General features: G+C 34.8%; 3 protein-coding genes across 3 annotated transcripts; 1 reads left to right on the forward strand and 2 right to left on the reverse strand.

The window, feature by feature from the left end:
- Positions 1 to 5,428: 5,428 nt before the first annotated feature.
- LOC125197249 (gibberellin 2-beta-dioxygenase-like) lies at positions 5,429 to 7,284 on the forward strand. Its single transcript, XM_048095972.1, has 2 exons — positions 5,429 to 5,871; positions 6,454 to 7,284. Exons 1-2 carry the CDS (start codon positions 5,456 to 5,458, stop codon positions 7,073 to 7,075), a joined length of 1,038 nt encoding a protein of 345 aa, XP_047951929.1. The 5' UTR covers positions 5,429 to 5,455; the 3' UTR covers positions 7,076 to 7,284.
- A 5,392-nt stretch (positions 7,285 to 12,676) lies between these two features.
- LOC125197250 (dammarenediol II synthase-like) lies at positions 12,677 to 16,763 on the reverse strand. Its single transcript, XM_048095973.1, has 11 exons — positions 16,362 to 16,763; positions 15,421 to 15,510; positions 15,144 to 15,338; positions 14,989 to 15,073; positions 14,555 to 14,910; positions 13,937 to 14,392; positions 13,741 to 13,847; positions 13,476 to 13,619; positions 13,216 to 13,393; positions 12,970 to 13,134; positions 12,677 to 12,875 (listed from the first exon to the last, which is right to left on the reverse strand). Exons 1-11 carry the CDS (start codon positions 16,761 to 16,763, stop codon positions 12,756 to 12,758), a joined length of 2,298 nt encoding a protein of 765 aa, XP_047951930.1. The 3' UTR covers positions 12,677 to 12,755.
- Positions 16,764 to 18,501: 1,738 nt separating this feature from the next.
- On the reverse strand, positions 18,502 to 20,140 carry LOC125192717 (calcyclin-binding protein-like). Its single transcript, XM_048090342.1, has 5 exons — positions 19,983 to 20,140; positions 19,324 to 19,485; positions 18,991 to 19,230; positions 18,844 to 18,906; positions 18,502 to 18,772 (listed from the first exon to the last, which is right to left on the reverse strand). Exons 1-5 carry the CDS (start codon positions 20,097 to 20,099, stop codon positions 18,668 to 18,670), a joined length of 687 nt encoding a protein of 228 aa, XP_047946299.1. The 5' UTR covers positions 20,100 to 20,140; the 3' UTR covers positions 18,502 to 18,667.

The following is a 20,140-nucleotide window of genomic DNA, read 5'->3' on the forward strand; positions in this document are numbered from 1 at the left end:
TCTCCAAAAGATGAAGAATTAATGGAGAAAGTAGGATAAAAATTTGAGAGAGAGGGAGAGAGGAGAGAACGACGTGAGAGAGGGGGGGCGATTTTTCTGATGCTAGGGTTTTGGGTTCTCACTCTTATTTATAGAGTGCAAGATATAATCCAATAATTAAATAAATAAAGATTTGGAAGAGATTTGTTGGTTGAAGTTGGCGTGAATTACTAGGAGAAAATAGGGGATTTCGAATTATAGGCTATTAAATTAGCCTATGATTTAATTTGAATATTTCACGGAGTAGAATAAAATATCACGGAGCAAGAAAATAATAAATATTCTCCCCAATTAAATAGTGAAAAGTGGCGTGTAGTTTGCCTCTCTCAAAAGGGATTTATATAAAATCCTATTTAAATTAGAATATGGTAAGATCTTCTTAGATTTGGCAAGATATGCTAGGATATTTGAATTTATTCATGGAAGAGAATAAATAAGGGATCAAATAATATAATAAAAATTCCCTTCTCCCATAAAATAAGGGATTTTCGAAAATCCCATTATATGACAAGGGTTTCGAAAATTTCATCAACAAAATAAGGAATATTCGGACTTTGGATTTAATTCGGATAATTATCCCAAACAACAATTTAAATCCAAGAAAAAAAATAGGATTTCTTCCTCAATAAATAGGAAGGGTCGAAAATTCCGCATACTTAAATAATGCTCCTATTAAATTCTCACTCATCCCTTAGGATAATATTTCACCACAATTATTATTTCTCCCCACATTAAAATATCCACATATTCGGATTTCACCTCCACTTCACATTTTCCAACGACTTAGACCATTCCACGACCACGTCATATTTTCCACAATATTGACTATTCAATAGCCACGTCACATATTCAACAAGTTGACTATTCAACTCAATCTCAATTCCAAATCGCAATTAGGTCACAAAGAACATTGCAATTAATCATTCATCATTTAATTCCACATAATCATAGCATTAAAAGTATTTAATGCAAAAAAAATTTCCACGTCATAAAAGTCAGGGTTCGAGAAAGCGGGATGTTACAGGATTTATCTACATTATGGTTAATATTTGTAAAAGTGAATAAGATCGTGTCAAATTTGAATCCCTCACTATTATTGGCTACTATAAATAGGGATTTCTATAGGAATTCACTGCATACACACATATCATATTAGATCAAATAATATGATTTTATACTTCGGGGCATATTTTATATTAGTGGGCCTAATACATTTATTTTTCTCACCCAAAATAACTAAACGACGATAGCAAATAATTATGTAAGTAAAAGCAATCAAGGAAATCAACCAATAAGAAACCTCCACGCAATATGGGGCCTTCCTAGTAATTAAGGAGGAAGCCCACTATAAAACTTCACATGTTCATAACAACTATATTATTATTATTTTTGCCCTACATAATGTCAAATCTTTGGTGATTTGAAAAGACCTTATAATGTTTGAGATACAAAAACAGGTTCAAGTTTTAAAAATTAATAATAATTATAAATATTTTGCCCAAATTTAAAAGCCAAATATAATGTTATTAAAAATCAATATTTAGAAGGTCATGCTATTCCACTACAAAATCAATTCATAATAGTAGAAGGAATAATAGCCAATGAAATATAATAATTTTGATGATGAATTGTATCTTAGTCGGAAAGATGTTAAATCATAATTGATCTTCTTCAAAAAAAATTTAAAAATTATATATTAAAAATTCAAGCTTTTTTTTTCTATATCAATGTTAGATGTTTCTAGTTTTATTTTCCAACACGTGCGTGTGGCAAAAGAGTTAGACGTTGCTATGATAAACAGCCTATACACATATATACAGTTTGAGTATCAATACAAATAAATTAATAATTGTTGACTACTGTATTAATTAATGCATTTATAGTGATTTTTTTGGTGCTATCACTCTCATGGCATTCGTGACAATAATGATGATAACTAATTAGTCATTTATCGCATCTAATGTGCGAGAAAAAATTATTGAATGTTAATTATACTTAAAAAGTTTTGGACAATGAAAGCTCATAATTAACATTACATTTCATAATTATTATTACAACAATACAAACTCTATTCTTTGGATATATGTACATTTCTCTCTCAATATTAAAGGTGCTAGACATATGCACACCGAATATGGAAAAAATAAAATAAATGTGCCCAAAATATCAATATAAGGTTATTACTAATTCATAATGTATAGAAATATTTATCTGTGTTATCTTTAAGAGCATCTACGTCACGTTTTGCAATCAAATTAGATAAATCCAGAAATGAGATGAAAAACTCATTCGAATATTATCAAACTGTTGAAGAATTTCTTTTTTAGGATGTATGCATTGAACGTATTAAATGGGTTGTCGTTTTTATCTTAATTTTATTTTTATTTATTTGAATTTATTTGTTATGTGGCGTAATATTGTTTCAAGAAAGCTAATAGGCTAAAACATTGAATGATTGATCACGATCCCATTCCTTCACAACACTGAATTTATTTATTTAAATATTATTCCTTTTGGTAATAAGGTTTATGGTAACAATTTATTTAAGAGTCCCATTATGTACAATTATTATGCTTTCAGAATTTTCAAGAGTTTATTTCATGAATATGTGATCCATGTTGATGAACTCAATGATAATTAAAAACCGGCTAAAGAAATTTTTTATTGATTGTTTTGTTAAATAATTAAAGATGCAAAATTATGTTTCTAAATACATCACTTTTATTTCAAAAAGTATCCCCTATCCAAACTAAAATGTAAAGAAAATAGAGTTCGAAAAAATTAATGGTAGTTACTACTTTTATATATTAGTTTAATAAAACAATGTTAGGAAGAAATGAATTAGTGAAATGTGTAATTCATAACTAAAAATAGTAAAAATAAAGTTGAATAATTAATAAGAGACGTTCTAAAATGGAAAACTAGGCCGTTGAAGGAGTATTTAGTTAGACGTTTTATCGAGTAATTATTAAGTTAGAAGTTCGAGTTATCGTGCTCTCAAGTCAATAAATAAATATTACTATTATTAATTATTTTTAAGAAAAAAAGTGGAGGATCATATTTTATCTCTAATCGTGGCTGTCGGAAGTAGGTCAGTCAAACATAATACTCCTCGAATTTGTGTCGAAACATAATTTTATTAGTAAGCATCATGTAGCATTTTGACCAATAAACACTTAGTTTAATTTTATAAAAATTTAATATTACTAACATGATCTGCCCATGTTGCACTGGTAACAACTATAGTAAAATTAATTGAACACTCTTGTGCATGAATCACTCAGCCCAATTATTAATTACACAATTTCATTTAGGTTGGAATCTTAAATTAATTAAACTGTATTACTGGTTTCTTTAATTAAATAAACTATAGCACCGGTTTCAGTGAACGGCAGTTCGAGGTGGCATATTCTTAATCTAAACCCATATTAGAAACTTAATTAGGTCGGTGACAGCTTTGATTGGCTGATTGATATTAAAATATGCAGTTAATAACCCAAAATTAAATAAATAATTAAGTTTGATTAAATTATTTAAGGAAGACCCGTTCCGACCGGCCATGCATAGTCCAAAATTTAATAAATAATTAAGTTTAAATTATCAGATGGCGTTGACTTTAAAAAATTCAAATGATTCTCTCTTTTGTGGATATTTTAATTTAGTAATACGAAATAAATGCCTAAGTCACACTAAGAAAATACACCACTATAGAATAAAAGTCAGCTAACTGAGCTAAGTCTTTTTTTTTATTAATAAAAAAGGGGAAATTGTTCAAAGGTTGAACAAGTTGAAGCATCCAATAAAAGTCGAACTACTCACCCACACAATATATTAGTAACTTACTCATAAATAGCTTAGATTGAATATATTGTGATTTCATCTAGTGCATTGTTTGCTTCTAGAGTCTTAACCTTTTGTTTCAATTTTCAATACTTAAAAGTTAAAACAAAGGGTATTATATTTTGTGAGTATTACTATTCACGAATCTTTTAAAAATAAAAATAAAAATACATGATAACAATTGCATTATTCCTCTAAGAAAATACATGAATATGGCTTAAAAAAATAGTATATATATGTATGCATATTTTTGAATTAGAATTCATACTCTCTCCACATTCACACGTCTATTCACAAATCTAAGATGATTTGAATTCCTAACGTGCTCAAGAAACAGAGAGCGTCTTATCAACTGAATAATACTTATTTCGTTGTCGTACATGTGTGAGCTTGAAACATGCCAATTTTGTAATTAATGCAAGAACATGATCAAATTGTATATATATTAGGTGTTAGATGGCTTGGAGCAGTGATTTGAAATATATGACATTGAGCTACTTGTTGGGACTACACTAGATTCCAAAACACACCGTTCAGAGTTTTTAATAATTACTAACAACAACACCAATAATAGTAGATATTTTTCAACATTTCTAATAATAGGAATGTTTTCCTCATATAGTTTTACTTAAATTCGTAATTTTGTTAGATACGGATAAATGGTTATAAGTTGATTTGAAAGTTGAACCAAACCCGGGTCCAATTAACTATTTAATGTAACCCCACAAATTTAGGATACCTATTTCAGAGTACTAGTCTAAATCATTGTCCTATCTCTTACCTAGTCAACATGTAATATTACCGACTTAATGCCTGATTTTGCAATTTCAATAAGTCAATAACAAAAACTTTATTTTCTTATTTTGAATATGTGAATCATATGGTATTACACTAAATCATCATTCTTATATCAGATTTTATCACAAGTTAATACTACCCCGTCCCAGAAAGTGGACATTCTTTCCTTTTTGATCCAATTCCATGAAAATACTAGTTAATTTTTATTTTTAGTAACTTTTTTCTATCTAGCATAATGAGGTGAGTCTTGTTATTTACTAATAATATTTTAAAAACTTTTCTTCTATCTCTCATATTTTACTAACTACGTATACATTAAGAGGGCTTGTTCGCTACTCCCTTTTCGATTTTGCGTGTAATAAAACACGGTAGAATTAAATATGGATGACCCCATCAAATGCTAATTTATTCATGTTGTTTGGTGCACCCTATTTGAGCATCGGTTGGAGAGAGAAATGGTTGTAGGTTGACCATAATGGCCTCCACAGTTGTTTAACTTTCCAATCTGCCCTTATGGAACGAGGGGTAATCTTAAAATGAGAATTTCGAATTGCCCTCCAAAAAATTTGTTGTCGCTGTCACTCATGGTCTTAACTCCTGTTCCGTTAACCTGAATCGCATTTTACTTTGACAAAGACAGATGTCAGCCTCTCTATAGTTGCTAATTGCCCCCTTCTCTTCATGCATCACACCTCCATCCCCTTTATAAACCATGACCCCTCTCTCAATCTATATTCTATAACACACTCTTTCCTCTCTCTAAAGCTCATTATCGATCATGGTGGTTTTATCTCAGCCGATCATTGATGGCAATCTCACCCACATCAAAACATGCAAGGCGGCGGCGGTGGCGGCGGCCAACGCCGTCGCCATCCCCGTCGTCGACCTGTCTCAATCCGGCGCCAAAACCCTCATCGTTGAAGCCTGCAAAGAGCTGGGATTCTTCAAAGTGATCAACCACAGAATCTCCATGGATTTCGTCACCCAATTGGAATCCGAAGCCATGAAATTCTTCAAATTGCCGCCGCCGGAGAAGGCCAGGTCCGGCCCCCCTAACCCCTTCGGCTACGGCAGCAAGGTCATCGGCCCCAACGGTGACGTCGGCTGGGTCGAGTACCTCCTCTTCTCCACCAACCCCGACCTGGCCTCCCGCAACCCTAGCGCCGCCGCCACCGGAATCTCGGAGACGCTATGGTAATCAATTTTATTATTTGCCGATAATGTTTTTGTTGTTTTATTCAAATGGTATAAATTCACTAAAATAAGTGTATTTTATTTTTATTTTTATTTAATTACCATTATTTTAATTTTGTGTATTATTTATATTTTAATATAATCCAATTTTTTCTCAATTTTCTCATTAAAGACAAAATGAAGTTTTGCTGACTGCTGACGCTTGAACAACTTCGTATCAATAAAATACTTTCCTCGTTCCAGAAAATTTGTCTTATATTACCTTTTACATTTGCCCCATAAAGTTCATCACATTTCATTTCTAGTATTTTTAATATTAGATTTTTTTTTAAGATATTAAATTTCATATTCTGTTAATTTATTTTCAATCAATTTTATTAGTACTATAGAATAAATAGGAGTATATGAAAATAGGATTCTGAATTCAACTTATTTTTTCGATTTTATTTTATGGGGAGTACATTTCTAAGAGCCTAGTCAAAATGTGATAAACTTTACGTTTCAATGAGTCAATTTTTTGTAGTTAAATGAAACTACGTCATTTTGAGCATAAATTAATTAATAAAATCCGAAAAACTGCAGGGAAATGGCGAACGAGTATGTATCCGCGGTTCGAGAAATGGCGTGCGAGGTTCTCGAAATGATCGCGGACGAACTCGAGATCCCAACGAGGGAAGCCCTGAGCCGCCTAATCCGCCATCACAAGAGCGACTCGTGCTTCCGGATCAACCACTACCCGGCCCGTCCGAACCTGCAGGCTCTGACGGGCCGGAGCCTGATCGGGTTCGGCGAGCACACCGACCCGCAGATAATCTCGGTGCTGCGGTCCAACGACGCCTCGGGCCTCCAAATCAGCAGCGGCGGTGGGGGCGGGACCAGGTGGGTGGCGGTCCCGCCCGACCACGCCGCCTTCTTCTTCTTCGTGGGGGACACGCTGCAGGTGATGACGAACGGGAGGCTGCGGAGCGTGAAGCACAGGGTGGTGGCGGAGAGCGTGAGGGCGCGCGTGTCGATGATATACTTCGGTGGGGCCCCGCTGACGGAGAAGATAACGACGTTGGAAGGGGTGATGGAGGAAGGGGAGGAGAGTTTGTATAGGGAGTTCACGTGGGCTGAATACAAGGAGTCAGCCTATAAGAGCAGGTTGGGTGATGATAGGTTGAGCCTTTTTCTGAAGTCTACTCCTTCTGCTGCTGCCCAATAGATTCGATCTTTCTGGTTTAATTTTTTTATTTCTATTTTTAGTTTTTACTTTTTTTTAAGTAGTAGTGCAATAGTTGCTTTGGTGGAGTAGTGGAATATGTATATTGTGTGTGTGTTTGATTTTGTAAGTATATGTGTGTGGTCAAAACCTTGGAATCCCAACTTTGGTTGACTTCGGAAAAAAAAATTTAGGACAGTTTATTTTTTGGATTTTGTAATATTTCTATTTCATCAACTTGCTTCTCATTTTGTGTTTATAATATTTACCTACTGCTCCCTCCGTCTCGGATAATTCGGGTCACTTTGACCGGGTACGGGTATTAAGAATTGTAATGAAAAGTGGGTTGAAAAAGTTAGTGGATTGTAGGTCCAACTTTTATATATTATTTTTATAATAAAATGTGAGTATGAATGAGTTAGTGGAATATGAGGTTCACTACAAAAAATGATAAAAGTGAAGTGGGACAAATTATGTGGGACGGACCGAAATGGAAAACTAGGACGAATTATCTGGGACGGAGGGAGTAAGTTTGAGTCATATTTCTCTTTCGGATTGTCCTAACTAAGATGAGTCATTTTATATTTTAATATTTTTGTTCATAAAATTTCATTCCTATATGAGTTATCACCTCTACCAAACATGGCCTAAAGGTATTCTTACTTTATTCCGCTATCTATTTTACTCTCTCTTTATTTTTCCTATTTTATTCATCTCTCCTACTTTTCAATACAAATTCATAATCTTCGTGCCCAAAAGTTATGTCTCAACTTAGTTGGGACGGAGGGAATGACAACTATACTTACTACGGAGTATCTGTTTATATTAATTGAATCATTTTTAAAATTTTAGAAGTTCCTAGATAATCGAGTCATTTCTCAATTAACAAGGAATAGAGGGAGTACTTTATTAAATGTAAATTGTTTGTCTCATTCAAAATAATACTCCTCGTCCACTATTTGAAAAACCATTTTGATCATCATGAGTTTTAAGAGATTGCTCAACTTTAGAAAAGTAATGAAAAAAGTAAGTGGAATGTGTATTCATTTTCCGTTTCTTAAAAAAAACTTTCTACTTCTGGAAAGAGAACTTTTTACGAACATTTTATCTTTTTTTTAATCTCTCTTTTACTTTATCAATTTTGAATTAAAACTCGTCCCATTTCAAAAGTTCACGTTTTTACAAAACAGAAGATTTTGTTTATACTGGATTGTGATTGTAAAAAGTTAGTGGAATGTGGTGTCCGCATACGGAAAGTGGAAAAAAGTAAATGGTTCTTTAAATGGTCGATGAATGGAGAATTTTTTAACAAGTGATTTTATGTAGTACTCCTTCCTATATATTAGAGCATCCACAATGGTTGCCTACTCGTCCGTTCGATTGACGATTTTCGGGCTCGTCCGTGATCGTCTGCCCATTGCAAGCAGACGATCGATCGGGTGGACGAGTGGGACGTCCGAAAGTTCGGTCGTGTGAGTCGGTCGCCCGACACGTCGGATGATCCCTCGTCCGTCCATTGCAAGGTGACGGACGATCGTGGACGAGGACGATGTCGACTCGTTTTGCATTTTAATTTAATTTAATTTATTTATTTTTGTTCTTAACATTATAAATACTTCCTCCATCATTCACATTTTCACACAATACTCCCTACTTTACTCTCTTTCTCTTCTCTTTTCTCTATCAAGTATGGATCCGAGCCAATTCCCAAACCCGCATAGTGTTGACGATGATATGCCGATGTTTAGTTAAGTATGATGTAGATTTTTTAAAATTAAGTAATGTAGTTGTTTTTTATAACTTGTGATGTTTAATATAATATATATTTTGGTATTTTAATAATAAAAAATAAAAATAAAAATAATAACATTAAATATTAAATGCAATTTGAATTTAACTGATAGGGCGAATACTAGGGCGGAATCACGATAGAAAGAAAGATTGGACTAGAAAATGCTGATGTGACAAGGCCTAGACGGACACTAGAGCGGATGATTATTCACCCATTGTGGATGCTCCTATACGAGTCTTAATATTGTTGTTATCATGTATGCCATGCCATTAGAAGCCTTTTTAGTTTTTACATGTCATTACCCCATTTAAGTTTCAACTTACGTTTCTTCACATTTTTACTACATTTTTGTGATTAAAAGTAGGATTCCTTATGCAGACGAAGGGTTATTATCTAGTGTTTGAAGTGAAAGGGGATCAAAATCAAGATATGTATTTTCAAGTGGGACATTTTTAAAAACAGAATATATCACTTTGAATGGAATATATGGAGTTTTGTTTCTTTTTATTTATGTGACATTACCTTTTGAAATGTCTTGTTCAAATGATATACCAGTACTTTGAAAAAAGAATAATACTATTTTTATTTTGTCCTTAAATTTAATATTCTTCCTGTTCTAATTAAGTTGAGGCATTCCTTTTAGAAAAGTGGGTTAAATGGATTAAAGGAAGATAAAATAAAGTAGAAGAGCGAATAAAATGAAAAAATAAAAGTGATTAAATATTTCTTTTTTGCAAAAAAAAAAACTCTACTTAGTTGCCACGTCAACCTAACAAAAATGAAGAGAATACTAAATAAGATTGTTTAGAATTCTAAAATTAGTTAGAAATATGTTATTTTGATTGAGACTAAACAAAAGATTTTGACTGAGACTAAAAAAAGATATGCGAAACAGAAGTATCTAACATTTTGAATGAGACTTACGCGAATGTCTACTATCGTAGATGTCATTTTTAGTTGAAAAAAGTATTATTTTTAGTTGAAAGATTTAGAGCAATTTATGGACCTAAATGCATTAAATGTGGCCGTTATCCCGTTGGGTGGGCCAGTCTCTCCCCAGTTATTACGCATAATAATTGATAATTACAAACAATTAATTATATTGTTCTTTCTTTGTTATCAATAATTTAAATTTTAATTAAAACAATTAGTACATGACCTCATTGTCATGGGACATGAGTTTAATAATATTACTATTCAGTAGCTTCGAACTGTATTAATCTCAAACATATCTGATCCCTTCTAAAACGACAGATAGAATATTTTACTATTGCTTGAAATGAAAACTCGAGGATTTTGTTTGTGTCCATTATTTCAACTCCAAATTGACCTTTCTCACATTCTCCATCGTTAAACTATCTATTCAGCTAAGTGCAATTCAAGTACTAACCTAAATTATGCTAATAATTGAAATGACATAGGAGTATGTGTATCAATCATAACCAAATTTTATTCCGATATATTAATTTTCATTGTAATTTAATAAAATTGACATATATTGACATATATGCACCGTCCACACTATAGTTTGTTCTTTATGAAATCTAGAACTGTCAATTTTGATAGATATAAATAGTACTCTGAGTGTTGGCAGATTTTTGAATTAACTAATAAAAATATGTGACATCGCAATCTCAACCATGTTTTAGATTGCAAAAGGGTGGATCCCTCAGTATTTTCTGGAATCTAATTTATGAAAGTCTATGTCAAGATATTGATTCACTTTTATGGACAAGGACATCCAACTTGAGAGTATTGTATTGAGATTTATTCAAATTAATTGACCCTAATTTTACACAATTACCCTTGAGATAATAATGGAAGATGATGTTCCAAATCAAGATTTTGATTTTGATACTCCATTTGTATTTATGGCACATATTTTGATATATAATTGAGAAAATATACTACCTCCGTCTCCAAAAAATTAACAAACTTGTAAATGACACGAATTTTAATGTGCAATGGATAAAGTAAGAGAGAGATAAAAAAAAGTGAAATGAATAATAGTGGATTGTGAGGTCTATATTGTAAATGATATTTAGAATTATTATTTGTTGGAAAACTTTCCACATTTAGATTTTGTCTAATTTCATGGCACGATCCAAAATGGTAAAACTAGTCTATTTTTAGGAACAGGGAAAGTAAAAGAGATAGAGAAAAAAAAAGAGATTTATTTCTCGACAAATCAATAGTGAAAAAATGAGACTAACTTTTGGACTAATCGAAATGGAAAAAAATAGATTATTATTATAGACGGAAAGTGTATTTCTTTAACAACAATTAGTTAAAAAAAGAAAAAGAAAAAGAAAAAAGTGTAGTTATTCTCATCTAAAATTAGAAGAGGTTGGTTTGATATAAAATTTTTTATCCCAATTAATTTCTATTTGTCTGACACATATATTTGGAGTACGTTTCTCGTTCCCTTTTTGTTCCTGTTACAAGTATATGCATAATTGTACAACAATTATGTCGATCAGCATATTAAATTATATATCAAAATGATATAGTAATACTACTTTTTACGAGTAATCAAATTATATAATGCCCATGCATCTACTGGAGGGAGGTATGCTACTTACTTATCATGATAAATTTTGACTTTGAGCCCCACAAAAGCCATACAAATTGCAATATCTAATTCGAAAATATAATTTTCTAAACATGTCTAAATAATTGGCGCATCATAAATAAATATGTAACGCAATTATTGGTTAAAGTATCATTAATAATCATCAGATACATCGTATCTAATTGCAGTTATTGACAATTGGATTAATCTCATTGGATAAGCCACACATTCCTTATGTAGAACATTAGTTATGCTTATTTAAATGAATATAGTTAGGTGGCGTTCGGTTGTCATGACTAATAATCATGGGACTATCCATCTAGGATTAAATTGTGAGATTATTTTAGTTGAAGGGGGAGACTATGACTAATTATCATGAGACTAGAATTAAGTTGAAGGAGTCAATCTTATGAACCAAATATGATACATATTTAATCATGAGATTTAGTCTTGTCAATCGAACACCCTCTTAAATGATAGAACTAGTAGTTACATACAGCCCATAATTGAAGTCTTGATAATGTATACGATTCCCCATTTTTAAAGAAGAAAGTATAATATTCAACATATAAAATTAATTGTGTTGGTACTACCAAAAGAATCTTCCACCCAACATAAGAAGCATCTTATGAAAACTTCATGGCAAAACCAATATTAGGACTATTTATCACTTCGGAAATATTATTGGGCCTGCATGGACAAGACAGTTGGTTTTGGAGGGACAGAATTATAAGACTTCGGAAATGTTATTATGATCTCTCTAAGTCAAAAGTAGAAACAAAGGTAGCAGTTGTAACTCTAGATTGCGTTACATCCTGTCAAAAATCTTCCAAAAATGAGCTTATAAATTGACACAAAAAACTCTATAACTTCTATTTTATTATGTCTCCAATATTTAATATAATAAACATATTTTTCTTAATTTTCATACCAAAAAATACCTCAATTGTGGTAGAACGCAAGGAGTCATAATATTACTAGCATGATCATTATTATTTATAACTATTATTTGTATTCGAGAACTCATGTTTCATTGCCTCGTCGACTAATGGCTAGATTTTCACACTAACAAACTTACATTTGGAGAAAATGGAGCTTATTATAATCTAGCATAGATTCACACTAACAAACTTATATTTGTGGAGAAATTGGAGCTTAATATTACACATATACTGCTATAGTTTAGAGTAAAACAACAACTCTTTGTCTCTTTGACATGGTTGTGACAGTTTTTTCACCCATTCTTCAATAGACAAACACACACATATGCATATGAATATAACTATTGGTTATAACTATTGGTTATAATCTGATATTCGTTAAAAGCATTGCGATGACCAGACTCGTTTACGATACTCTCCCAACGCCCACAGCGGGAATATATTCCTGTATTGCGCGTAATGCAGCATGCAATTCTTCATGTACACCCCTGTTATGTCCTGCCAATTTTTCCAAAAAAATATTATCAGCCAAATAATTCAAACACTGGCATTTTCCAAACAAAAATAAGACATAGGTGTTTGATTTCATTACCTCTTGTGGAAAATCTCCATCCTCCATCTGCGCGTTAATCAACAGCTTTGCTGCTTTATGTAAAGGTTTCGGATCCCTCTCTGCTTGTCCGGCATACATGAGACCGAGCATGGCCCATGATGTCTGAACCAAATTCATGCGGTTCCCATCCAACGGAATGTATTTCTGTTACAACATCTTATCAATTGTTAGAAATTTTGATCTTATAATGTGATTTTATTTATCCAACTTTACTAAGATTTATACCATGCTTGGACAAGACTCAAGGCTTTCTCCCCATCCACCTTCCTCATTCTGTGTTGTTAAGTAGAAATTCACTGCTTTTCGCACTGATTCGTTGTTCTCGTACGTCTTCCCGGCTGCAGCAAATCCTCCCAAGACGAAGCACGTTCCGTACATGAAGCAGATTCCCCAGTATCCATACCTACAATATCAATATGGTCATTCAAGTCTTTTTCTTATTAAAAAAATTGAAGTGAAAAGGATTGATTAAATTAGCTTCTTACCATGAGCCATCAGGCCATTGCCTTCCTTCAAGGAACTTCAATGCATGTGCAACAGAGGCTTCTATCTCCTTGGCGCGATGCCCCGGATACAGACGGTTGAACGAGACGAGTGCTTGGATAATACAAGCAGTGTTCTCCACATGCCTAAACCAACATAACAAAAAATGTTGGTAAAGATATAGTAATAACTGACCCAGCAGTATATCTGGTCGAAACAGAATATTTTAAACAAACTAATGATATATTCGCGAATCGGGAAACTTACTCTGACTCAACCACAATGTCTGCAAAGAGCTCCGAAGGGTTCAAAACCTGCAGATACGGCTGCGGAACTGGCGGCTCCCATATCGCAAATCCGCCGCTTAAAGCACTCTGCACATAAAAACCAACAGAGTCCATACATTCACTTCAAAAATATCACATAAACACAGATAAATTTAAAATAGGATTAATTTTGTTACCTGCAGATAAAGTAGCACATTTACACCATCATAAACGCGCCCAGCATCAGCCTTCTCTCCTGCGATCTCAGCCGGCATTTGAGACAACATGAGCAGACACTTGAGCGCTTCAGCCGTGCAGTCGGAAACAACCCAACCCTGATCTTGATCCGAGAAAGTCCATGAGCCTTTGGTGAAGTGACGATACATGGCCGCGAAATCCCCCTTGGGATTCTGCTTCACCTGAGACTCCTTTATGTAGAAATGCGCCTTCTTCAGAGAGTCTCCGTATTCCTCAACCATCCCCGTTGAGATAATCGCTTGAGTCGCGAGAACGCTGTCCCAAAGCTGGCTCCCGAAGCTCTGCATTTTCATCCCGTCTTCCGCTAGCCACATGTAATCGGGCACTCTTGCTATGTGATGCTTGAATTCATCGCAGTTCGGATCGTGGGCAAACCAACACATCATCTGCAGACTCTGCATCATCCAACCAACACAAAATCATATTGTCTGCTTTGGGCTAAGCCATCACAAAGGCTCCATACTATACGAGTTGGGATTGCTCACACATTTTCTAATTCCCCAACACATTAATATGGAGCAATTGGTGGGAGTGAACAAAACCGCTGATGCACGTACTTTTTCGACGCATCCGAGTGTGATGTATCTGGTCTCCTCAGCATTGTAGCGCATGTATTTGATGGCCTTGTCCATGGCCTTCTGCCTGATCTTGTTCAACGGCCAGCGCCTCATCAACGGCTCGCTGCAGTAGTTGAGAGTGTCCCACAGAAGATCTTGGATCCTAGAGTGAGGATAGTAAAGATCTTCCTTGCAGCAGTGGTGGCGCGCCTTGTTCCAGTCTATCTCATCGTAAGGCTTTATATGGATTTCGTTACGGATGGCTAAAACAAGGTCGGTCAAGGGGCCGTGGAACTGTCTAGCGTATAGATACGACATTGGCATGTAGGTCGTGCGACAATAACACCACATCTTTGCTGCAATTGTTGCATCCATGTTAGTGTAATAGGATAAGAAAGAGATGGATGTGTGTAATGTTATAGTTATAGTTATACCGGGATGATAAGGGAAGACTGAAGGGAAGAGCCAGAACTCCGGGGGAAGTGGGTTGCAACCGTCCCATTTGTACACTCCAAGAACCTGAAATGTACATTTTCATGATAAAACTCTACATTATAATGTGTGGAAAGAGTTAAGAAAAATAAATTACCGAAAGATAGGTTTTTCCCCAAGACGGGATTCCTGTAGCGCCTTCATGATCAAGGATCCATTTCCTTCCCCTAGCCATGGCGCCGTTGCCATCATCCGGTCCCTGGCCTAGTATCCTCAGCGCCACGTAGCTCAAAGCCGATCCGATCATAGTACTGTGTCCTTCTATGTAAAATCCCCAACCCCCATCCTCATTCTGCAATACCATTATCCACATATGTAACGTTAATATAATAATCATTTAAATCACGAAGTTTGGTCTAATTATGATTAGTCACCTGATGGTTGTAGATGTAGCGGATCAACTCCTTTATGTGCGCCGCCGTCATCACTTTCTTCAGTGTCCCACTTATGTACAAAGATATCAGCTAATCACACAAAACGACCGCAAAAAAGAATTAGTTACAGTTTTACTATAGTAAAAAAAATAATACTACTCCCTCCGTTCCATAGTAATGGAGGTGTTTTTTTTCGGCACGGAGATTAATAAAAAATGTGTTAGAGCACTCCCAATGGTGCCGGCTAAAAGTCAGCGTTTTTTCGCCGTCTATCGCCGAGTTATCGCCGACCAATGGGGGAGGTCGGCGATAATTCGGCGATAAATATAATTTTTGTTTTTTTTTTTTTTTTAATTTCCCCCCTATAAATACACACCTTCTCTTCATTCTCTCACCATCCTCATCCTCTTTCTCTCTTCATTCTCTCCTCATCCTCGTCCCTTTTCTCTCTTCATTTGTTAAATACAACGAACTTTATTACTATTATTTGTTTTGTCTTATAAATTAAATTAGCTAGCTTTATTATATACAAAAATAAAACAATTAAATTAGTGATGATGTAAAAATGAAATGTTGAGTTAGGGAGAAATAAGGGAGAAACCATTGGAAGCAGTTGGCTAAAAGTTGGCTAAAAACTGGGGATAAATTATGGTGCTGATGTGGTGCTGATGTGGCAGGAGTTAGGGAGAAATAAGAGAGGTTTTAGGGAAACTGTTGGGAATGTTGAGTTAAGTAAAGGGAGAATAAATTGGAAAATGAAAAAGGTAAAGAGAAAAAAGTAAGAGAGAGTAAAGTAGGTGTGGAAAAATGTGTTGACTTTTACTAAAAAGGGAAATGACTCTATTACTTGGAACGTACCCAAATGGGTAATAGAACGTACCAAAATGGCAAAATGACTCTATTATTATGGAACGGAGGGAGTATGACTCGTCAAAAGTTACCAAAGGAGGAGTGAAGAAAAGCGGGCCGGCATTCTCGGCCGGCCAATGGCCATCGCTGGCTTGGACCGCCCGGTTCACCCGCAAGGCCTTCTTGACCGCGGTCGTTGCAGCTTCATAACTAATCTCTTCATTCTCTCCAATCCTCACCGGAGGAATCCCGAGTAGATCGATTCCGCTCTCCCTCTTCAGCTGCAATCTCAGAAACAAATCTCCGCATGAATGGAATCCTTTCTTCCTGTTCTCGCTCCACTCTTCGCGAGCCTTCTGGAAATCGACGAGCTGCGCCTCTCGCTCCTCTGGCGTCCCGGCGTTCTCGTCGTACTCCCATACTTGCCGCCCGACGAAGTTGTTTGTGCTGTACAAATACGGCCCGCCGCCCTCGGCAATCTTCAGCCTCCACATTTTTTGTGTTTCACCTGAAATATTTTTCCGACAAAATGCAATATTGTTTAGCTTGGATTAGTACTAGGCTTGGAGTGGTGCTATTTATAGAAGGATTGGGCAATTAATTAATGGGGTAGTCATAAATTTAATGAAAGTTGATCGTATTTAAAACTTGGTCGTTAATATCATGAACTTATACTGTCTTGATTATATTTTATCATGAGTTCAATATTTTTTTTCTTAATTGAATTTGGCGTGGCAGGTCGGATTATGTGGTCGAGAAACTGATCAATATAAGAAATATTGTCGCTTTTAATGGTTGTAAATAGTGTTGTTTTGTGAATTGCTTGAGTCAAGTAGTTGAAATTCTATATCATTGAAAGTATAAGTTCATGATTTTTGCAATTATATTTTAAATTTAAGAAAATTATAAAATTTCGATATGATTTTAAAGATCATTAATTCTAATTAATTAATTAATTAAGTTGATTGGAATTGTGAAATCCACGTGGAGGATACATTTGTTGATGTTTAAATAAATATAGGCGCATCGACATCATCTCAATATTAAATTTCAGTTGTGACAAATGAAAACTTGGTTTGGTAAAGCCATTTGTTTCATTAGATATACGCATCATGTACCATTATTGTGAAGGTATTTCTTTTAGATATAAAATTTTAAAAAATTGTACATTAAGTTAAAACAAAAAACGAATAAAATTTAAAATAATAAGCAAGAGAATTATAAGAGAAAAGAGAATAAAATATATGATATGAGAGATGTGTTTTTTGCAAAATAAAATAATGATATTAGGTACATGGAAATTACCCAAAAAGAAATACTACTACTATAACTCCACCAGTGTAAAATAGACGGAATAAAGTATATAAAGATAGGGGCATGTTAGGGTGCCACCACCCCTTAAAATAACACCATACTACTATTCCTAGCCAATCATTTGTACACGTGGACGAATAATAAGCTGCCACGTGGCAACAAAAAATCTGGAAAAAGACGGTCAGCAATATGCTGGTCTTTAACCAGCAATATTTCTTGTCCAAGCAATATCCGACACACTATACAGCAATCTATAGATTCTTTGTGTAGTGTTTGTAATATTGTTGTGTAGCGTTTATAATATTCTTGTATAAGCGGTGTCACGGTGTCATTTTAACACAAACCTATAAAAATATATTTAACCTCTACGCTCACATCGAAAATTAAAATACTAAAATGTTAAATCTTTATAAATATTGTTTGTTTTTATTTTATGTTTGTTATAATTATATTTATAATGTTATTGATAACCAAAAATAGTCATAAGAATTGTGGGAATCTGTGCTGCTTTAGATTCTAGGTTTGGTCCTTGTGTCTGTTGGCCGTTGGGTTTGGAGTGTTGCTTTTTATAGAAATCTCATTAATTAATTAATCAAATTAATTGTAAAGGTTAAATCAATGTCTAATTATACATTAAGTGACGTTGAAATAATAGGAGCATCCATGGTGGCACAACACTAAAATAATTTTAGGTATGTGTACATGCATGTTGCGACAAAGCAAAACTTGGCCGGCTATTTTTAATTTATTAAAGTAAAAATCCAATTCCATAAGTATATATTTCCAATTATAGACTAAATTAAAACTTTAAATTACAAAAGTGGAAGCTGACAGTGATACATTGGCGTGATTTTTTGAGTTTATTCGATATAATAAAGTGTGACATAATAGACCGTTTTATGGTATTGGGTTTAGACATTCTGCTCAAAACTCTCTCATATTAAACACTGAGTTTACATAATGTATCAAAAATACATGTTAGTTCAAAACTAACATCACATATAACTTGACACTCATCAAGAACACACGTGAAACCAGACAGCAGTTGCACGACATTATAACTCGAATACCTAGGTTCGTGCGTTCAACGATAGCTTTGTAAAGGATCAGCCGCTTTGCCAGATCTTGCATCGCTCCATGCTTTAGCAATTGTTCTTTTCATATCCTCATCACCGTCCTCGTACATGTTCTGCAAAACGAATCACGGGTGTTAAAACTGGATAACACGAGCACATGTATGACCGCAACCAAGAAATATACCTTCATCAAGTCCATAATCCCGGCCATTGGATCCCGCTCCTTGTCCAAACTCGGCGGCTTCAGCTAAACAAATACAAAATTGTTCGTTAGGTGGAATCACTTTTCGAACTTCAATAGTTTACTTTCCGACTAGACTAGAGTAACTACCTTATCTTCCTTGAAGTGCAAATCCAACCAGTTTCCCTTGGCAGCTTTGGCCAGAACGACAACCACTCTCTTTGGCTTCACAATGAACTTGCATTTCTCAGGTGCGATCTCTTTGCAGAGCTTTGGCACTGCACAACGATAGTTCTTTCCTTGGACGTCATGTAGCTTGATATCAACAGACATTGGCTTGAAATCAGCCTCAACTTTCTCTCGATCGACACCTTCCAACGGTATATAAATCTACCCACAAATAAAACAGGATCATCACACACATAGTCAGGCACTCGGTTTATATCAGAACATATCAATCCCTTCGGTTTATCGCACCCTCACCTTTACTTGATCATTATCCTGATCCCAGCTGAAGGAGCTGAGAGGAACATAACTCAACAAAGAGCTGCTGGATACAGCCTTCGGAGCACTTGAAATCGGGGCTGGTGTGTCGACTGCTGGAGCTGGAGTAGGCATTTTCCGAGACGCTGCATTCGATAATTGCTGAAATAGGAATAACAAATGAAGCCTAACAATAAGACCTCTGCAATGAATCATTCCAAACATCTAAAAGGAGCCATAACATTGATTTCACACCAACAATCAAACAAGCTAAACCAGTAAATCAACATCAATAAACACAACCAAAATCTTCTACCATTACCAATTTTTCAGCACTGATCCTGATCATGTAAGTAGGAAGCAACCGAAACTTACAAAGCGTAAAATCAAAACATATAACGAACATATTAGTTAGATTTTCAAATGAAATCACACGAATTCACCTACTATACGATTGCAATCATCAATTCACCAAATCCTAACCATACATATCAATTTACACATATCTCAAATAGCCCCAAAATTAGAAATCCTCAAATTACACAAACCCTAGTCCAAACTCCATACGCGCATTTCTCAACATAACGATCAACAATAACCTCATGAAACAGCCAAACACACGAAATCTAGAATTAGCGCCGTATGCTGAGAGGCATTACCTTCTCCAGGTTGAGAATCTCAGAGGAAATGAGAGAAGCGACGCGCGGTCGCTTCGCGATGCTTTGAAGCTGCTTCAGCTCCTCGATGTCCAGCGCTAAATCATCGCAGCTTGCCATTGTTAGCTTTCAATTGCAAATTGGGAAATCGATTGAAGAGA

The sequence above is a fragment of the Salvia hispanica genome, chromosome 6 (assembly GCF_023119035.1).
Source record: "Salvia hispanica cultivar TCC Black 2014 chromosome 6, UniMelb_Shisp_WGS_1.0, whole genome shotgun sequence".
NCBI lineage: Eukaryota > Viridiplantae > Streptophyta > Magnoliopsida > Lamiales > Lamiaceae > Salvia > Salvia hispanica.